The sequence below is a fragment of the Adiantum capillus-veneris genome, chromosome 7 (genome assembly GCF_014529385.1).
Source record: "Adiantum capillus-veneris isolate H3 chromosome 7, ASM1452938v2, whole genome shotgun sequence".
In the NCBI taxonomy this organism is placed as follows: Eukaryota; Viridiplantae; Streptophyta; class Polypodiopsida; order Polypodiales; family Pteridaceae; genus Adiantum; species Adiantum capillus-veneris.
The window spans coordinates 47,895,575-47,917,165 of record NC_140937.1 but is presented as its reverse complement, the minus strand read 5'-3'; the positions used below and the strand labels follow the sequence as shown (position 1 = coordinate 47,917,165).

The window sequence follows — 21,591 nt, the reverse complement described above, 5'->3', positions numbered from 1 at the left end:
GTCCCTTGCTACTTAAGGTACATGGGAAGATCTTCACTGCAGATGAGTATAGCCGAGACCTACAAGAATCTTTCCAAAAGATTAAGGATGCTATCTCTATCTCACAGCAAAGGCAAAAGGCTGCTGCTGACAAGCACAGAAAAGCCCAAGCCTTTAAAGAAAACGATTGGGTCTTGTTAAAGTTTCCCAAGGCTCGATTAAGGCACACGACGGGCAAGAATCCTACGGGCCACCAAAAGTACTATGCTAAACTAGCAAAAAGGTATTATGGTCCCTTCCAGATTCTTAGGCCAATCAATGAGATGGCCTATCAACTTAAGTTGCCCAATCATTGGCTCATACACAATGCTTTTCATGTGAGCCTCTTAAAGCCTTACAAAGGAGAGCCACCTCAAGAACCAACTATTGAAGACCCACCGGAGATCGAGGACCACGAGGAGGTGCTGCAGCCCGAGTCCATTCTCCGACATGAAGACAAGGTATTAAGAGGCGGTAAGACTATCCGACGATATCTTATTAAGTTTAAGAATTATCCTTTTGAAGATGCTAGATGGATGCAAGGCATACAATTAAAGGATAACCTAAACCTTGTCAATGCTTACAATGCTTCCCAAGAGTAAGCAAATGTACAAAATGTTAAAAATGAACAAAATTTTTTTTGTCTTATAAGACTCTCTTTTTCTTTATTTGTGCACAAAAATGAAGTAGTATGCATGCTTAGATCAAGTTTGCGGGGACGACGTCTCCCAAACACCAAAGTAGAGCTTGTCACTCTACTATGGAAGACTGATAGGACTAATGTGCAGACATGCTTGCGGCAGCCTCAGGCTCTCAAGCGCCAAATGGACTAGTCATCCATTATGGAATGATGTCGTAGGGTAACATAGGGATCCTCTACCCGCTAAGAAAAGGACTCATGCATATGCTTTATCTTCTCTACACCATAGTCGAGGACGACTATGATTTCAAGAGAGAGGTAATGTCATAATAATCAATATCTAATTCTCCTAAATGATTTTCTCATATTAATCTGATCATTTAATGTGGGGAAGTGCCAAGGGAGAAAAAGCTAGAATATTGGTTAAGTTAGCAGACCGGCCACAGTAGGGATCCAAAGGAGGGAAAATAGGGATCCAAAGGGGGGGCCATCTGCAAAAGAGCCATGTGAAACAATGGGCCAAAAAGACCCTAAGGTTCAGCCCATTAAGACTTCCAAAATGCTAAGGTTCCAAAATTCAAAGGTTGTGTCCAAAGGTCAACCCTAGGGAAAATTGGATGCTTAGTGTGTGCCCAAAAAGTCTTTCTACATCCCTACATGGGAGGGGGCGAGCCCCAAAGCTAGGGGATGAGAGAGAAAGCCACACACACACACACAGGCTCCCTTTACACAAAGGGAATGAGGGACACATGTCAGCTCCCTAGGCCAGATGCCCACAAGGTGTGCCCAATTCCTATTGGAAGACCCTTGAAGTGGACCAATGAGAATTAAGCTAGAGTAAATCTAGTTTAATTAATTTAAAAACATTTAATAAAAGAAACCAATGAGAATTAAGTCTCCTAGAAGACTATTGGGCAGTCTCCCAAGGGGTCCAATGAGCATTCAGGAGCCCCATGGCTTGCCTGATTCCTATTGGCCAGGAGGCAAAGGGGTCCAATGAGAGTTTAGTTTAATTATTTAATTACCTAAAGCTCTCACAAAAGGGGAAAGGGGGACACATGTCTAAAGGCTATCACTTATACTGCTTAATTCCTATTGGCTTGACCTGGGGAGGTCCAATGAGGCAAAGTCCAGACTTATTTAGCAGCTAGGGCTCGCCCAAGAGAGGGGGGGGGCTGATTTTTGCTTGGCATTCACACACACACTCTCACACTTGACCATGTGTGAAGGGAAAATACTCTATCTCCTCCCAAGCTTTAATGGAGAGCTCATCACCTACTCCAAGCTTGTGAGATAGAAGCCTACATCAACACTCTCTTGGCATGTGGATGCAAATCCAACCAAGAGCCAAGCTTCAATGCATGCTCATCTTCTCTACCAAGCTAATTACTAAGCTAAGCTATGCTAGTATGAGTGATTATGTGAGGAGATGTACTTCTTTCTCGTAAGATACTTCTTTTTCCTCTCAATCTACTCTCATACCCTGCTAGCTCTCACCATCTTCGAAGGTGTGTGAGGTCTTGGGTCTGAGAACGGGGATAATTCAAGTTGTGTTTGATTAAGTGTTTTGCTTGGTGTATGAAGCTTCCATCTTCATTGCACTAGCTAGTCTTGAAGGAACACAAAGAATTGTATTGTACAATGTCTCTCTTGATGGGAGAAACCATAATACAAAGCCTTTTGGAGGGGGGACCGGCTCCATGCAAATCCGGTCCTCAACTGTTGTCAATAGCTTAATTGCTCTCTCTTTTGAAAGTATTGTCGATGCTATCTAACTAGGTGTTATGCTTTTTGTTGCTCTCTCCACCCAAGCACTCTTGTAATTCTCATTAGGAATCTATTCTAATGAAATGCCCACTATGTTCATGCTAATTTCCGCTACACATAAAATTTTAGGCCATTAAATGTTACAAATATTCATAGGAGAAAGAAATAGTTCCTCACATATGATCACTCTTCTTGCTTAGCATACATAATAGCATAGTAATGAAGATGGAGAAGATGGCAAGCTTGAGCATTGGAGCATGGCTCTTGGTTGGATTTGCATTCCATAGCCAAGAGTGTTGGTGTAGGCTCTCAACTTCTCTACAAGCTTTGGAGAAGGAGATGGAGCTCTTGCACTTTGCACCTCACACAATGTGTGTGTGTGTGTGTGTGTGTGTGTGTGTGTGTGTGTGTGTGTGTGTGTGTGTGGGAGAGTATATCCCCCCAAGCTAGCCCCCTCCTTGCTTTGGTCGACCCCCTCTTTTAGCACTAGCTTGCAATTGATTGGAGCTCCTCAATCCTGGCCAATCACATGCTTAGTGCATATCAAGTAACAAGGATAGCCTTGGGACAAGTGTCCCTCTTTCCCCTTTGAGAGAGAGGACTTGATAAATGCATAAACAATTAATTAAATTAACCAAATTATCATTGGACCCCGTGGGAGGCCAACCAATAGGCTTTAGGCACACTATGAGGGAAACATGAAGAGGAGTTTGACAAGTGTCATATTTTCTTTCTGTGTACCAAGCTTGCCTTGTGTGAGGGTGTGTGTGTGTTCTCTCTCTAGCTCCTACAATGAGGGCTCCCCCCCCCCCGAGTAGGGATCATGTTGACTTTGTGGAACACCTTAAGACCCTCAAGCACCTTAGTCATGGAGCACCTTAGCACCTTAGTCATTAAGCACCTTAGTCAGCAAGCACGATAAGCACCTCAAGCTTGGATCGGGTTCCCACCTCAAGCACAACCCTAGATTGCCTAAGGTCAACGGACTTTTAACACTAACCATTGGAGGTCTTTAATGAAGCTAACTCTATGGAATTTAAGCTCCATTAGCTAGACTCTCTCTTCAACGGATCATCTCTCATTTGGACCCCTTTAACCTTGGCCTCGTGTTGAGATAGATCCATAAGCACATGTCTATATTCTAACCCTTGTTCCCGTTTATTCTCCCACATTAAAAGATCGGCTTAATATGAGAAAATCATTTGGGTTGGCTAGATATTAGATTTTATGACATATCGCATCCTCTTTCTCTTCCTCTTTTTTGGAAGAGGACATGTTGATAATTATTTTTGCCCTATGTAAAGGATTCTTTCTTGAGTTCCTTCTCTTCCATGATTGGTAAGAACACCAAATTTGTAAACATGGGAGTAATGTTCTCTCGAAGATGGATACCTCTCTTAAATTGTTTGTATTTTAGACCCTAACTTTGCAAACATACTTCCACCTTATCATCATCAACAATTGTAACACCAATTGATGCAAGGGACTCACATATGTTCTTTATCTTCAACAAATAGTCATTGATAGACATGTTTTTCTCCTGCATTGTATTCAACTCAGGCCTTGTTTTTGTGTTGGTCACATCTAATGGTAGTAAGGTGTCCCAAGCCTCCTCAGGGGCGTGAGCATAATCTTGTATGTGCCCAATCATAGTGTCTTGCATACTGACAAAAAGCCAATACATGACATTCTGAGCTCCATAGTTTTAATATTTAAACACCTTTATTTGAGCAACAATTTCACCTTCCTCTGGTAACATTGGTGTTTTCTAATGCTCTCCATCAATGTACTCCCAATAACGTGAAATCATTCATTCCGAACTTTCAAGCATGGAAGCTGTTCTTGTCTAGATTCTCGCTACAATATGTTTAAGTCTATTTGTAACCATAGTATGCATACATACACATGTGTCACAATACTAATTAGTATATGTGAGCACTACAACCTAAATAAAACTTCCAAAGGACGACATACAAACCTGATATGCACAATATTAAAAAAGAAGCACCTCAATTGGAGATCGTCTAATGAAGGCTCCCCAGAACTTGAGATTGCTTCTTATGCTACTCCAAGCTCCTTAGAGACAACCAGTCTCTAATAACATGTTAAGAGATAGAGACGGAGAGAGCTTGAGCTCTTGCAATCACACACACACACACACACACACACACACACACACACACACACACACGGAGGTAGACCTTCTACTTTTTTTGCTTCATATACTCAAGATAATAAGTCTACAAAGCATAAAAGAAAAGTACAACATAAAAGGAAACTAGTACAACGGTCTGGTGTGAATCGCTACTGAGTGAGTTGGATAGATAAGCTTGCCATCACTCCAATAGGGAGCCAGTAGGTAGATCAAATCAATATAGACCAAGTTACTGTAGTCCCATTGTAGTGTCACTAGCAAAGATATGTGTTTTCACCAAGGCGAAGATATGCGTATTCACCAAGGCGCAGCGGGGGCGCACTAGTGATGATATTTGCTAATGATAGTTATCTAGGAGTAGTACGTGTTGAGATTGACATCTCAACAAGCTCTACTGCATCGTCCTTCGCAGTGAATTGCTAACATGAGCCCAAGGAAAGAAAGTCTGTAAACTGACTCAACATGCACTATTGATGTCCACCACATTTGCAATGACCTACCCTTGCCCTTGGAAAGAGATAGACTTCTGCCCTCACCCCATTGTTGTGATTGGTTGTAGCAATGGCAACATAACCAATCCATTGATATTCGGTTGAGTCTTGTGCTGCTATACATAAAAAAGCAGGGTGGTGGTAGTAAGGCAAAAAAGGCACCTCCAAGTTGTCTAAATCCAAGCCTCAAGGGATGTTCAGGTTGTTTGGAGGTAGGTGCAACATTGTGAGTTGTATAAACTAGTATGGTTCACAATGCTTTGTAAAGAAAACTTTTGATGCTTTCTCCCAACAAATGAGAAATTCACTCATGGATAGCTTGCTTGTCTTTTTGGTGTGGGGTCAACGATTTAAGCCTTTTCCTGTATTGCATACATAAAAGTACTTGTACCTTCCTTGTCACTAAGTGACACCACAACTTTAGAGGGGATCAATGGCCCATGATTGGAGCCATGTTTTAGTGAAGATTACAGTGGGTGATGACAATGTGCGCTTGTTGATGTGAACTCCGTGTGAATACATATGAATTTGAGCTCATTGTGAACTTACATGTGAATTCCGCAAGTTATACACACTGCATCTTGGTGGTGTGAGCTAGGTGTGAACTGATCTTAAACCCAGTGTGAATTGGTGTGAACAAGGATCGCGGACATGCTAAAATTGCTCCTTATAATGCTTCCATGTCCGTTACTCAACAAATTGCGTGTGTCCTCATAACGGTGAGGCATTTGCCTCAAGATTAGGAACCACCCCCTCCCACCCGTGCGATGAGGATCGGACGGTCCATGATTGCTACGAGACTGGACACCCTCCTATTGCATGTGGTTAATTGCAATTGGGATAGCTGGCTTAATGGTTAATTATGTGATGTCTATTTGATTTTACTAACAGTGAGTGCATGATGATTTGTAGATTGGAACTTTGGGACTTGAGAAGGAGGCGTCGACAAATAATAATTATCTCGGTCATTTTATTCTTGCACAATATTTTAGATCTTTTATTAATAAGCCACTATGGCTGCTTTGTAAATAGAACAGTGACAACTCACGCTAAGAGGGTCATGCAATAAGTAATGTGTTCCACTCATAACTAAAGTGTAAAAGAGGGGCTTTCAATTTTTGGCACCAACAATAATATCAAATATCAAATACCAAACTCCACAAGAGGTGCAGTGGAGTTTGGGGCTACAATCTTTAGGCATTTCTTATGTAGATGCCTTAAATTTTCCCTTCCGCCTCTCTTATGCTATGCTTTGTTACTCTCTATACTCCATGATTATGTTTACATCTCTCACAATCCCTCTTACACGTTTTTCTTGTCAATCTATTCTTTTGTGTGTGTGTGTGTGTGTGCGCTGTCATAGTCTAGGTGTGTGTGTACTTGAATTTGGATGAGAAGGTGACATGTTGAAGGTGAAGAATTGTTGATTTGTTTAAGCAACCGGTCTCCCCTACTCCCAAATATAGGAATGTAGATTCCCATAAAACGGAGGTGTCAAACAGTGCTGCAATTGGAACTTCTCTAAGGCTGGTTACACATCGTAATAGCAGACAACTTGGCCTACCCAAGACATGGTGTCAACATGGGTGTGGCGGACACTGGTTTAATTCCTCGGTTTACACACTGCGAAGGTGGGGTGCTGCAACAATGGAGAATTCTCATTGGAGGAGGAGCAAAGCAGGTGAGAGATTGGTTGAACACCCGCCATATCTGGGCAGTCCTGGGATGTAGTCCAAATCCCTAGCAGAATTGACGTCCATTTCAGATATGGCGTAGCCTGAAGTATGGCTGTGTGTAACGTGAAGCAGTACCCGAATCTACGTGCAACCAAGTGATTGGTTGTGAGTTTAACTATAGTAGGTGCTCGCTGCAGTGTGTATTTAGTCTAACTCCCAACTCGCGAGGGTTGCCTGCATTTTGGTGGTCCAAACCACCATTTTGCCCAATCCAGTTCCACTGGCCTGTGGTCTGAACGCTGCCTTAGCCAGATTTATCCCCACTCGTGATTCACATAGTGAGCTCAAAATTCCTGCTATTTAAAATTATCTATTTCCCGCGCTTCACACCTAGAATCCAAGCTTCCATGGTAAGCTCGTATGTTCCGTTTGTCTGTCTTCATTCTTCCACGCTCCGTTGCTTTTTTCTGTTCCTGGAGTAATTTCACATCAGTTGTATCATTTTGTCTTCGCTGTTGATCCATTTCCACGAAGTTTGGATAGATGTCGAGCTTTCCTCTCTGTACTCAGCCTTTTATTGTCATTTCTACAGTCGAAGAAACGAGGACTCTCGTTAGAGGACAAGCGCAACCAACTCCTGCAGATCTTCCACGAAAGTCAAGATTTTTATCTGGTAAGGGTTTCATCGTCAAACAGTAGGATCAAGTCAAAATTTAGGAGGTTTGCATTTGATCAGACACTTCCAGGCTTCCCATTTCAATGAGTACCTTAGATGGAAAATGAACGGACGATGGATCTGCACTAGTTCTTCTTCTTCTTGATTAGATCAGTGTGAATTCATGCCTCATTGGGCTGAGAAGCATTCTGAAAGTTGAAGTTTTTCTTACCGTATTCCCTTTCTTCTGCAAGCTGCGTGAACTAGAGAAGCTTGGACCAAGAAAAGGTGTCATAAGCCAAAGTGTGAAGGATGTGCTGCAGAGTTTGGTCGACGATGATCTACTCTTCAAGGATAAGATTGGCACATCGGTAAGTATCATACAAGCTCATAAGGCTTATTGCCAACAAGTTCTAGCTATTAGGAGCACACATTGTGTTAATTGTTTAAGCAAAATTAATCAGATTATCCATATTATTAGTTAAGTACTTTTGATTGCACAAACCCTTGACCGTTCTATGGAGCAGTGGTAGCTCATTACTTTGTAGCACACCAATGTTTCTCATGCTCATCCTTCTGGAATTTTTTTTGTCTATGCTTTGCTGGGGATTACAGGTTTATTTTTGGAGTCTGCCTAGCTCTGCTGGAAATCAGGTATGTGCAACTGTTGCCAACTCCATGCACATGATTAAATTTCACACACTGCTGCTGCAATAATGTCATGCTGATGGTAGTTGAGACAAGTTCGAGCAAAGCTAGAAGGTGATCTCGGGAATGTAAGGCAGCAGCAGGCAAAATTAAATGAACAATTGAAGTCATGCAAGAAAGGAAGAGAGGATACGGTTTGTAGCCCCTGTGTTTTACACGAACTCTGCAAGATTCAGAGGCAGTATTCTTTGCTCATGATTTGTATGTAACTGAAGAATGCCAGGCTGAAAGAGAAACAGCTTTATTGGAGCTCAAAGACCTGGAGGAGAAGAACAAGATACTTAAGGTATTGGGAGTTCAAGATTATCCTTATGCCTTTAATATTCCAATCTGTGAAAAGATCCTTCAAGCCAACTGTAGTAAACATGTTGCTGTAACTTTGCTTATTGGCAATTGTACCTAGGCTGAGCTGGACATGTATGTAGACAATGATCCAGCCACTTTCGAGTCTATGAGTAAGTTTTCCTGCTTCTTTTGTTTTGTGCTTATTTAAAAGTCCATTACATTGTTCATCTAACTTCTCTGTCTGATTGCAAGTTGACCTACAATCTTGTAAGCATGTCTACATTTACTGCACAATTCATTTGGATTTATGAGAGCTTAAGGCAGACTCATCAGAAGAAAGTGTTTACCAACCACAAACATCAACATTGTTTTTTGCCTTCTTAATATAGCTGTGATTACTTGCATCCATTTAAGAGCCTGGAACGGATCTTTTGACTGCTTGAACTTCCCTTTCTCAGTAAACTTAGAGCTTTAGCAGTCGTAGTCACCAGTGTTGATTTGTTAATGGTGCAGAGGAAGCGTGCAAGGTCGCTCATACAGCGATAAACCGGTGGACAGGTTTGCTTCTTTCTGTGTTTATTGCTTTGTATTGTATTCATGAAGTAGTCCAGTTTCATGAAGTTTCCTCTTGCAGACAATATTTTTGCTTTACAACGATGGTGTTCCAGCAATTTTCCAGATGCTAAAGACAAGCTTGAAGCCGTTTATAAAGAGGTGAGGAAACTGCCAAATCATTGCTTGTGAATCGGGTGATGGATCCATTCTTAGAACTAAATATCTGTGCAGGTGGGTATCACAGAAGAACTTGATTATTTGGAATAATACCAAGGGAGTATATGGTAGTCTATCTGGGGGCTGTACAAATCTATTTTCTGTAGATGCTGATTATAAATGCCTTCTGTCTCAAACTATCTTCCCTAATATTGGTTTGCGTTGTGTTTCTCAACCTTCATTCTGCCATTTGAAACCAGAGCTTACAGCTATTTTTTTCATTTTGTGGTTTAAGCCTACAAGGCATTAACGATTTCAAAGGCCGAGAGGAATTCGAAAGGAGCAAGATACCTACAATTGGTGCTTTGATGGAAAAAGTTGAGGACCATATCAAGCAGCTTAATAAAAGATCTTTAACACATTTTCTAGAACATGAGGTGAAAGAAAAGCGAGGAATCAGTACTTGGCAACTTAATGAAACAGGTTGAATTTTATCATACAAAAGAAAATATTTTTCAATTGGTAGTGTGAGATTAAAAAGAATGTGAGTAGGTAAAGAATTTGATTAGAATTGAATGACAGTTTGAAAAATAGATAGTTTAATCATTTATAGTGTAGGTGAGGAGGTGGAGGCAGAGGGTGATGTTGGATGTAGTTTCGCAAGAGCATGATCGAGAGAGGAAAATGGTGGGTTACAAATTGTGTTGTTGGCTTAAGACGATTAGGCATTATATTAGAGTAAATTATCTTTAAAGTTTCAATCAACCCAAGCTTATATGCAATTCGTACAAACAGGAATGGTGTTTTGTGAAGCAAGCAACCAATGTTGTGATGTTGATGACAATGAGGCGAGATGATGAATTCTAAGTTATGTAATTTGAATGCCGTAGAGTAAGTGGTTGAATAGGCTAGGGATTGAACTCTCTTCCCTTATGCATGTAATGCCTGCGTATTGTCTCTTGCAAATCTTGACTTAGGTAGTTTACATTGCACTCTCAAATTTTGTGTGTCATCCAAGGAAATTGAATGTAATTGACTTTCGAAAAAGAGGAGCCTATGCACAAATTCTTGAATAGTTGTTTTATAGCCCATGAACATTGGATAAAGAGGAAGAGTACCATAAATTCATATCGACGTTTTCTACCATATTTCCACAAAAAATAAAATAGTTCAAGATGAGCAAATGCAATTTTAGAGAACAAGTGACATGAAGATGAAAAAATTCACATTAAAATACAAATAACGATTGATAACAGCTATATTTTTATTGTTGTCTTTTGAATTTAATATTGTTTAGACTTCGGTGGATGTCTTGAACATGTTATAACTTAATGTTGTCCTTTTTTGTTGCTTGATGTGTAGCTACTCTAAGTTTTTGGCTTTTTGTTGGTTGTTACAAATACCTAAAGTGGCCACTTAAAATTCTCTTCAAACGGACTATATTTTGCACGTCGGCTCACATTTTTTGGGTGGTATCTCGTGTTGATTGATGTGGTTTTGTATGTCTTTTGTCACTTCTATATATCTCTTCATTTTGTTTGCATTGTCTGTAGTAGACTGTGTATTCGTTGTGCCTTTGATTTTTTTGTAGTGGTGCATTGTTTATTGCTTTGGGTTTCTCCTAGGGAGGTTGTTTTGTAGAGCATACATTGGTAAAGTTAGCACCAAAGTATTGATACGAGGGAATTATGTTAAACTTTCTTCAGTCTGGTTTCTTCATACTTGTGTTGGTCGTCTAGGAGTGCCTCATAAGATGAGCCTCTTGTTCATTGTAGTGCCATGCTACCTTCTATGTTGTGATAGGTGGGTTGGATGTATCATGCATGTGATGTAGTCATGAATGTTTGAAGAATAGTCTTGCAATTCTCCTAGTTGGATTTCTTGAGCTATTCTAGGGTGACATTGTATTGTATCGTTGTTGCTCCATAATATACAATAACATACTTTCAATCTTGATTGCTCTTGTGCTTTGATGTTTCATAGCATGTCCTCATTCTCTTCATACTTGATGTTTAGCTCTTCCAAGATTTGCTTCATAAAGCTTGCGAGGTAGTCAGAGGAAAGTGGTTATAGCTAAAGTCTTCTTTGAGATGCTCCAAATGTTATGACTTCTTTCCAAAGATAGTAAAATAATCCAAAAACACCTTTATAAGTGAAGTAAAAAATGGCTCAAAAACATTTTCTGTAGTTTTTGAAAAGGATGAAGGTTCATTCTTCAAGCTAAACCTCATGATTGTATACACAAATGATCCCTGTTGTTGGAAATAGGGTTGCAGGGAAACACACACAACTTGGAGAAGACAAAGTAGCTCAAGGCACAAACTAGAGAGAAGTATTATCCAGTGTGCCATGGAAAGATAAGTTAAACCTAGAATGATCGACGTATATACAATGCACGGGGGAAAAAACCTCCTAGTGAGGAAAAATACCACGACGATCGTAATTGTGTTCACACACATCAATACCACATATGCACGATAACACATTTTTGTCTCTAGTACATGACAACAAGGGCTGAACAGAATCTTCCACAAACAAAACATCCCGTGAAACTAAGATACAATTTTTTTGGTGGATGGTACAACCTATATCTTTGCTTTCAGTATTATAGATAACAAAATGCAGTGAATTAATCTTATGTTGAGTGAATATGGAATCTATATCTTTCGTATCTAAAGAATCACAAGCAAAGACATCCTTAAATACTATTAGCAACTGCTTCACAACATCGACAAACTCTGCATCTACAATTTTTTCCTATTTGACCATTTTAGGTTCCTCTTTAGTCCCTATATTAAGTTCTTGAGGTTCTTCTTTTGAAAATGCTAGATTAAATTCTTGAAGTTCTTCTTTTGAAATCCTCTTCAGTCCCTAGATTGAGTTTGTGAAGTTCTTTTTCTTCAATCCTAGAAAATTCTCGAAGTTGTTTTGTAATCCTCTTCAATCCCTAGATTGAGTTTTTGAAGTTCTTCTTCTGAAATCCTAGGAAATTCTTGACCTTTGTTCCTCAAATTGTTTCTTTGCTACCACAGTAGCCTTAAATCCTCTCTTGCTCCCTAAGCTACTTCTTTTTTGTAATTGAGAATTCATTTTTAGTGATCGCCGTTTGTTTCCAAGAAATACTTGATATGATTTTGTTTTAGAGTTGTCTATCTTCAACCCCAACACTGTCATCACACCTATATCAACCACATGCTTCACAGAAGGATTACCCAATAAAAAATTCTCCTCTCTAGATCTTCCACTTCAGCTACTAATGGCTTGTGCCCACAATGGTCAATGTGTCTCTTGCAACGTCACTTCTTTGTTCATGGAGAATTTAATTTGCTTCTTTCCTTGTTGAATTTGTACCTCATTGGATCCCAAATTCTACTTTAATTTAGTTGTTCTAAACCAAGGTCTTCCCAATAACATAGGATAGGAGTCATTATCAAAATCTATCTTTAACACCACTAAATCAACTTTGAAATTTAAATACCACAATCTTTTGATCTTAAAAAATCCCCATTGGCTGAAGTGTCTTGTAATTATCCATCTTCACTCAAAATGGAGCAGGTGCTAGCTTAGGAGCCCCCAAATTATAATAAATAGATCTTGGTATAATGTTAAATCTTGATCCCCCATTGTTAGGACAATGGCAAGGCTAGGGAGTCATGGACGGGGACGGGCCAAGGGCCATACTAGGCAATGTGGAAAGGGAATCCGGCTAGGGCAAAGGGGCTAGGAGCTTGGCCTATATAGTGGGAGGTTGGGAGGCGGATTCCAGGCACTAGTCTCCCCTAGTCTTTACACTGGTATCAAGAGCCAAGTTGCTTTTTTGGGGGAAAGGAGGGCGTGGTGTTTCTAAGCCACAAAAAGCCTTTGCATGATTGCATGCCGTGGAGACTGTCTCTTGCTAAGGGAGGAAGACAAAGTCGAAGGGCGTGTGCAGGCGGGCTTGGCAAGGGGAGCCGCCGGGTGAAGGTGCTGCATATCGACCGCGGGTCGGCTCAACATGAGCGCCCTGGGATTCTGAGCAAGGTTCGACACAGGGGTGGTGCCCAATTCGCCTCGCATCGCTCCCCCTCACCTCCGCTTGCTTCTCGCGCTGTCTGCTCGACGGCCATAACTTTATGAAGCTTGGTGTTCACATACAAAACGCCCAAGGCCTTTGGCCTTAGGACTTAAATTAACCTAAGGGTGATTACACACACCGCATCAAGCAACAAGCATCGCAACTTCAAACCCGAACATCGTGATCACATATTCGGGTTCGATTGGTGAAGGGGCTGGCAAGTACATATTTTCCCTGCGTGCTTGCTGCAAAAAATCAGCAAGTTGATAAATTTTCTCAAAGGGATTCATTGACGACCGTATTTATCAAGTCAATTGCATTAAAGCAATAACAATTGCAACCATTCGGCTACAACGTGTCCAAGTAGAGTATCTGCACGGCTGGATTTGCAGATTGATTACAACTTGGACAATCAACGTAATTAGCACTGCTAACTACCCTTTGCGGTGCCAATTATAACTACGGGATCAATTTTCCTCGACTCAAGGTATTTTTCCTTCTGTTCCTTCCACTGCACGGTGTTGCCATGGATTCAGATATTAATATGACTTTTGATTTTGAGCATCAAACGCCTGATCCTGCCTGTGATGGCTTGCAGTCGGATGCTCTCACGGAGAGTGGCCGCGACGCTACGGCGGGTGACGACGCTTATGAATTGCTTGATATTCAAGAATTTCGTGCACTTCAGACACACAAGTAAGTCATGGAAGGAAATTTTGCATCTTTAAATGAAAACGTCACTAAATTATCCACATTAGTGATACAATTTATGCAACAGCAGTCCAAGGGTCCTGCTCACACGTACATGCATGAGCATGTTGCTACACAGGGGCAAGGCCCTTCTGATCATGGACAAGGTCCATCTGCCGATGCTTTGCACACTCTCACTACAAAAGAGGTGGATGAGTTGTTGAAAAACACCAAACCACTGACTTTTAAGGGAGAAGACTGAGATCACAATAAGGATGCAGTGAATATCTTTCTCAGCAAGAGGGATGGAATTCATGCCTTACGGCGTACTCTCGACACAGTCAGAGCACTGCAAACAAGCTTAACTCTGGAAGGCAAGGCCTACAAGTGGTGGATGTCTCTCAAGGAGAAGAATATCATACCACAAAGTTGGGTAGCCTTTGAGACTATGTTTCGCAAAGAATTCTTGCCTACAAATGAAGAAGATCGGAATTGGACGGCTTGGGACACGTATTCCATGCACCAATACCCATCATTACTTGAATATATATCTCACTATCGGGATGTTATCCTCAAGTTGGAAGGACTAGATACCTTTCAGCAAGTACGTGGGTTTATCTGCGGTCTGACGCCAGAGCTTAAGAAGCATGTCAAGACTCAAGACCCTAAAACACTTGAGGAAGCCATAGTGAAAGCATATATTCATGATGATCCAGATGAAAAAAATTACATCAGAATCACGTGCTTGCTAATACACATGGTAATCCACGCACACAGTACGGGCACAATAAAAGAAAATTTATAGTAGCCAATTTTGAAGCATAAAAAAAACTCAAGGGGTCCAGGGGTCCTCTCTCTCCTGAGGACTTTGATAAGGCCAAGAAAGAGAAATTATGTTTTCAATGCTTGGGAAGCGGTCATGGCAAAAAGGATTGTCCCAAGGGAAAATCTGATGCTCATGGCAAGGAGAAAGTAGTGCACACGGTGCAACTGCTGCCTCTTGAGTCTTCCTCACGATTCTCTACAGTGGAAGTAACACACACCGAGGTGGTGCATGAATGTTGTCTCATAGCTTCCATGTGGCAACAGACCTTCGGACCACATGAGTTCGTACGTATGCACGGATCTTTGTAAGGGCACAAGGTGCGCATCTTGGTAGATGACGGTGATACTCACAATTTTATCAATTATGGATTGGTGAAAAAACTCAAATTGCCTCAAACTGCGAGTACCCACCGCTACAAGGTAGCAATGATGAATGGATATGATGCCGAAGTTTGGGATACTCAAGTCCGAGCTGTACCGTTGGAAGTACGAGGCTACTTCACATCCTTGGATTTTCAGGTTATGAACATGGAGAGGGCAGACGTGGTCCTTGGTAGGGAATGGTTGCATAGCCTAGGACCATCACTGAAGCGTAGCTATGAGCACAACAGCTTGATGTTTGAATCCCATGGCGCACATGTGTTGTTGTTAGGAGAGAAGGATGTACCTTCTTCACCACTGATATGTACAACTGAGCTTATGCAGCTCATTTCTGATAATCAAATAGATCAAGTTTTATTTGTTACTCATTGTCTCATTTTCTCTCTAACATTGAATCTGTTGAAAATTCCTCAACGCCGCATGCTTCTCTCTCATCTCTTCCACCAATGGCTACTTCCCAACAAGCAAAAGTTGCTAGTGAGTTAAAAAATTTATTAAAGGAATTTCATGATGTTTTTCCTAATGATTTGCCACCAGGATTATTGCCGACACGATCGGTGCAACATAGCATCGATGTGGTTGCAGACAGTAAACCTGTCAGTAAACCACCATACCGCATGAGTTACTCTGAAGCTGCTAAGGTGGAACGTCAGCTTGCTGATTACCTTAGCAGAGGGTTTATCCAACCCAGTTCTTCACCATGGGCTTCTCCTATGCTATTAGTGAAGAAAAAAGACGGCAGTATGCCCATGTGTGTAGACTACCGTGGCTTAAATGCGGTTACTGTTAAGAACAAGTACCCATTGCCACGGGTGGATGAGTTGTTCAACAAACTCACTCATGCTCGTATTTTTACAAAAATAGACTTGCGGTCAGGTTATCACCAAGTACGAATTCGATTTGCTGATATACCCAAAACTGCATTCCGAACAAGGTTTGGACACTACAAATTTTTGGTTGTGCCTTTTGGGTTAACCAATGCGCCCGCAACATTCATGACACTTATGGATAGTGTCTTAAAGCGATATTTGGGCAAATTTGTCATCGTTTTTCTCGATGACATTCTAGTATACAATGCTTCTGAAGAAGAACACTTACAACATCTGAGGCAGGTGTTCGAATTGTTACGAACAAATAAATTATATGCCAAGGAATCTAAGTGCGATTTTTTGGAAGAATAAATTCACTATCTTGGGCATGTTATTTCAGCTACTACTGGTCTACATATGGATCAATCCAAAGTGGATACAATCTGGCAGTGGCCTTCTCCTAAAAATTTGGAAGAGTTACATATTTTCTTAGGATTTGCAGGTTTTTTTCGAAGGTTCGTTAAAAACTGTGCTAATATTGCTGTTCCCATGACGGACCAACTGAAAGGCAAAGGCAAAGATTTTCAGTGGGGACCCGCTTAACATCATAGTTTTGATACGCTCAAGGATGCATTAGCTACAACTCCAATACTAGCTATTCGTTTTGGAAACGGATGTCGGTGATCGTGCTATTGGAGCAGTCCAGTTACAAGACGGGCGGCCAATTGCATTTAAAAGCAAGAAGCTTGACACAGCACAACATAACTACTCTGCTTTATGAAAGCGAACTCTATGCAATAGTGTCTGCCTTAAAAACATGGCGACATTATTTGTATGGTGCTCAGTTTGAGATTGTGTTTGACCATGAAAGCATCAAATGGTTTACACAACAAACTGATTTGAAGGGTCGGAAAGCAAGGTAGTCTGAGATTCTTCAGGAATATGATGCCAAGATTCGGTATCGTAAAGGACGATACAATGTGGTGGCTGACGCTCTTAGTCGTATGTCGGAGATCAATTCTCTCTTGTTCACGGAACTTCGTAGTGAATTTTTGGATTCTCTAAAGGGAAAATATGAGCATGATGACGCATATTCCAAAGTGTGGAGCCATGTACAAATGAGGGATCCTTCTCATTCCAATGATGGTAGTGTAGCGTTAACCTCCACACATAGTTCTCCTCTGTCAAGTGATGAACTACAACGATGAAAACATTTTACCATCCACAATGGGTACCTAGTCCATAAGGGGAGAGTTTGTGTACCGACGGACACACACATTCGGTGCCAAATTCTTTATGAATGCCATGATAGTCCAAGTGTAGGGAACCCGGGTATTAGAAAGACTTATGCTCTCATACGACGACAGTTTTACTGGCCAGGTTTACATGGCTTTGTTCAAGATTATGTCTTGCATTGCCAAAAATGTCAGGTTAACAAAGCAGAGTGCCTGAAAGCAGGAGGACTCTTACATCCTTTGGAGATTCCCAATGGTAAATGGAAAAGTATCTCTATGGATTTTATTGTGGGTTTACCAACCACTATACGAGGTCATGACTCAGTATGGGTGGTCGTAGACCGGTTGACTAAACTATGTAAGTTCATTCCAACCAAATCAACGATTAAGACTCTAGAATTAGCCAAGTTATTTGTGGACAACCTATACAAGTTGTATGGTTTTCCAAGTAACATCGTCAGTGATCGTGATCCCAAGTTTAACAGTCATTTTTGGAGCGCTGTGTTTAAATGGTTGGTTACACAAATAAACCTCAGTACAGCTGATCATGTAGAAATAGATGGTCAGATTGAACGAGTTAACCAAGTGCTAGAGGATATGCTACGCGCATACGTTAGCATGAAACAGTTAGATTGGGAAGAGTATTTACCTCTTCTTGAGTTTGCTTACAATAGTGCTAGGCATGTCATGACTGGATTTAGTCCTTTCATGCTCATGTATGGTTTTCAGCCTAGGTCACCTGTTACGGTGGGGTTGACAACTGAAAAACTCCAACAGGTTAAGGATTTTCTCCAAGACCACATGGATATGCTGAACCTCGCTCGTTAGAATGTTTGACAAGTGCAAGATTGGTATAAGAAGTACACTGATGGGAAACGTCGGTAAGTTACCTTTGAGGAAGGGGAGGAAGTATTTTTACGTGTGCTAGAGCATTCAGAAAGTCTAAAAACTGGGCCAGCACCTAAATTATCTCCACGATATTGTGGACCTTTCAAAATACTCAAGCGAATGGGTGATCGTGCCTACAAATTATCGCTACCTACACATTCTCATATTCATTCGGTGTTTCATGTAAGCCGTTTATGTAGCGGTTACATGGGGACGATAACGTAATGAACCAACAGATTCTGGTTGATTACATTGAACCTCCTACCTTACCGCATGAACCTGAACGAATTCTCGACTATCATGATTTACATACAGGTCATCATGTACGTGGAGAAGATTTAATCAAGTGGAAAGATCGACCTAAGGAAGGGCCACTTGGGAAAACATTAGTGTTCTTAAGAAGAAGTTTCCCACTTTTGTTTTCGAGGACGAAAACTCTTCCTTAAGGGGAGAGTAATGTCAGGACAATGGCAAGGCCAGGGAGTAATGGAAAGATCCGTTTGGTATTCATTATAGGTGATTGATCCATGTCTATTAGCACTACATTACTCTGAATGAATGGTTTGGAAGATGATTCAAGATTTCCTTTTGGATTTTTGATTGGCCCACGGCATTCCCCTTTCTTCTTTGTGCTCGCACCACAACTCACAATGAGGCTCCACCTTGTGGCCTTCCTTAATGTAGTAATTGCAGCTCCTTGATCTTGCCAAGCTGGACTCGACATATTTATTTCTAAACCTAAAATTTCCCCTCTTCACATTAACACAAAACACTTGAGTTTCTTGAGCAGCATCTTTACTTTCCTATTCAAAGGATTAGGCTTCCCCTTATTCTTAGGGTTATGCCAACAAAATGAAGTATGATGTCCTTGTCTTTCACAAATATCATAGAAGGGTTTGTCTTTGGAGTTTGTAGGAGGATAACCTAGGGCCTTAAGTTGCTTCAACAACTACCCTTCTACTCCCTTTACCTTCTTGGACTTTTACTTCTTTTGCTTCCTAGAGGAAGATGAATCAATGAATTTCTCTTTTTCTTCTTACCACTATCTAACTGTGACTCTGAGACAAAATCTTCATTTGCAATTGTTTTTGATTCCAGTTTTGAACTACTACTTGAATTTAATTAAGTACTCTCCCTCTTCTTTTTACTTGTCAAACCAATCCTCTATTCCACTCTTCATGCTGTTGTCACTAAAGTTTCCAACCCATTGGCCAAATCCACATTAGCCATTGTTGCTTCAATTTTTGATCTCAAGAATTTGAGGAAATAGCTGGCCAAAATTTCCACTACCGATATATTTTTCCCTACTAGCCTTGCTATCATCCCCCGAAATTGTTGTGAAAAATCCTTTACTAGCATATCCCCTTTGGTTCATCATTAAGCATCTTCTCCTTTTTAAATTTAGACAGGAAGGCCTTTCTTAAGGCATCAAAATTGGAAAAATGCCCAGCACTGTATTGGCTATACTATTTTATAGCCAAGGTAGCAACAAATTGTGCTAGCTTAACTGCATCCCCATACATCCCATTATAAACACTAGCTATCCATTTGGTCTAAAACTGAAGCACATGGTAGGTCATGGTCCTCCTTGAGTTTCCCTTTAATTTTGCTACCTTAACTATAGGGTTGGCTGGTTGGCGGACTGCCAGATTTTCTAACATCATTGTTGGTCTTCTATGCTGTACACCTAAGGGATTGAGTTGTAACCTTCTTCTAGCCCTTAAGACTAATAGTGTGTCCAAAATTGCTTGAGAGAAAGGGGAATTACCACATTCTCATCTTGATTTGATGTTTTAGCTTGTTTCCCATCCTAAATTGGTGGAACAGGTCCTCTTCATTTTGATTCTGATGTATCAAAATTAATGTACTCTCCTCTTCTTCTACCAATGTTTCTTCATAGTCTAAATTCAAACTTGATATTCATGTTGCCTCATCATAATGCAATCGGTAGGGCAGTATTGTTATGAGACTGGGCACCCTTCTGTTGCATGTGGTTAACTGCAATTGGGATAGCTAGCTTAATGGTTAAATATTGTGCTGTCTACTTGAATTTTACTAACAATGAGCGCATGATGGTTTGTAGATTGGAACTCTGGGGGTTGAAGAGGAGGTGCTGGCAAATAATAATTCTCTCAGTCCTTTTATCCAAGCACAATATGTTAGAAATAAGCCACTATGGCTCCTTTGTAAATAGGACAGTGAGAACCCACCCTAAGAGGGTCATGCAATAAGTAGTGTGTACCACTCATAACTAAAGTAGGACTAAAGTGTAAAAAAGGGGCCTCCAATTTTTGGCACCAATAATAAGTCAAAAATATCAAATACCAAACTCCACAAAAAGTGCCATGGAGTTTAGGGCTATGATGTTTAGGCCTTTCTTGTGTAGATGCTCTCAATTTTCCATCTCCCCTCTCTTAAGCTATTCTGTGTTTGCTCCGTACTCCATAATTAAGTCTACATCTTCTCTTCCATGTTCTTACACCCTCTTACAACTTTTCTCTATCAATTCTATGCTCTTAGTGTGTGTGTGTGTGTGTGTGTGCACGCGTGCTTGGAAATTGGAGAAAGAGGGTGACAAGTTGATAGTGATGTTTGTGAGCAAGTGTTGAATTGTCCTAAGCAACGGATATCTCCTTCTCCCAACAGTGGTATCGGAGCTTTGGTTTGAGTTATTAGCATGGAATTTTCAATTTGGAGAGGATCCTCGAATTGGCAAATTTATTCCACAAATTTTACTGACCCGCAACATAATCGGGTATGTACAAAGCTTAATTTGAGATAAATTGCAAAAAACTGACGGATTTGTGAAGACATGTGGGCAAACAACCGAGCACGACTTGTTTCTAAAGAGTTTTGAGAAATTTGGCGACTCCGATTTGACATCCGGAATGGAGGAGAGGCAGGAGACGACGCGGATTTCAAAGAACTCAAAAGGTTGATTTTGGCTTTAGAGGAGAAGGATAATAACGAAACTCTCTGTAACATTTAATGACCTAGTAACTTGTGTGTAGCGGAAAATAGCATGAACATAGTGAGCATTTCATTAGAATAGATTCCTAATGAGAATAACAAGAGTGCTTGGGTGGAAAGAGCAACAAAAAGTATAACACCTAGTTAGATAGCATGAACAATACTTCAAAAGAGAGAGAAATTAAGCTATTGACAACAGTTGAGGACCGTATTTGCATGGAGCCGGTCCCCCCTCCAAAAGGCTTTGTATTATGATTTCTCCCATCAAGAGAGACATTTTACAATACAATTCTTTGTGTTCCTTCAATACTAGCTAGTGCTATGAAGATGGAAACTTCAAGAACTAAGCACAACACCTGTTAAACACAACATCAATTCCCTCATGGTCTCAGACCCAAGACCTCACACACCTTCGAAGATGGTGAGAGCTAGCGGGGTATGAGAGTAGATTGAGAGGAAGAAGGAGTATTCTTACGAGAAAGATATACATCTCCTCACATAATCACTCTTATTAGCATAGCTTAGCTTAGTAATTAGCATGGTAGAGGAGATGAGCCTGCATTGAAGCTTGGATCTTGGTTGGATTTGCATCACAAAGCCAAGAGTTGATGGTGTAGGCATCCCTTCTCACAA

At 40.8% G+C, this 21,591-nt stretch overlaps 1 protein-coding gene across 2 annotated transcripts; it reads left to right on the top strand.

Annotated features, from left to right (window-relative positions):
* Positions 1 to 6,998: 6,998 nt before the first annotated feature.
* ATMND1 (Mnd1 family protein) lies at positions 6,999 to 9,648 on the top strand. 2 transcript variants are annotated; one of them, XM_086517196.1, is made up of 10 exons: positions 6,999 to 7,157; positions 7,340 to 7,420; positions 7,657 to 7,773; positions 8,018 to 8,056; positions 8,137 to 8,244; positions 8,334 to 8,396; positions 8,514 to 8,565; positions 8,909 to 8,953; positions 9,030 to 9,109; positions 9,182 to 9,648. In XM_086517196.1, the coding sequence occupies exons 1-10, from the start codon at positions 7,155 to 7,157 to the stop codon at positions 9,215 to 9,217; spliced, it is 624 nt and encodes a 207-aa protein (XP_086373322.1). In that variant the 5' UTR covers positions 6,999 to 7,154; the 3' UTR covers positions 9,218 to 9,648. The 2 variants fall into 2 exon arrangements, with proteins under 2 accessions (XP_086373322.1, XP_086373323.1); XM_086517197.1 differs by having other exon boundaries at positions 9,402 to 9,646.
* Positions 9,649 to 21,591: the final 11,943 nt, after the last annotated feature.

Bases quoted from the DNA above. Each gene is read 5' to 3' on its own strand.
- ATMND1 (XM_086517196.1), top strand. The intron at 7,421-7,656 runs GTAAGGGTTTCA...TTCTTCTGCAAG, and splicing joins AAAGTCAAGATTTTTATCTG to CTGCGTGAACTAGAGAAGCT. The intron at 8,566-8,908 runs GTAAGTTTTCCT...TTAATGGTGCAG, and splicing joins AGCCACTTTCGAGTCTATGA to AGGAAGCGTGCAAGGTCGCT.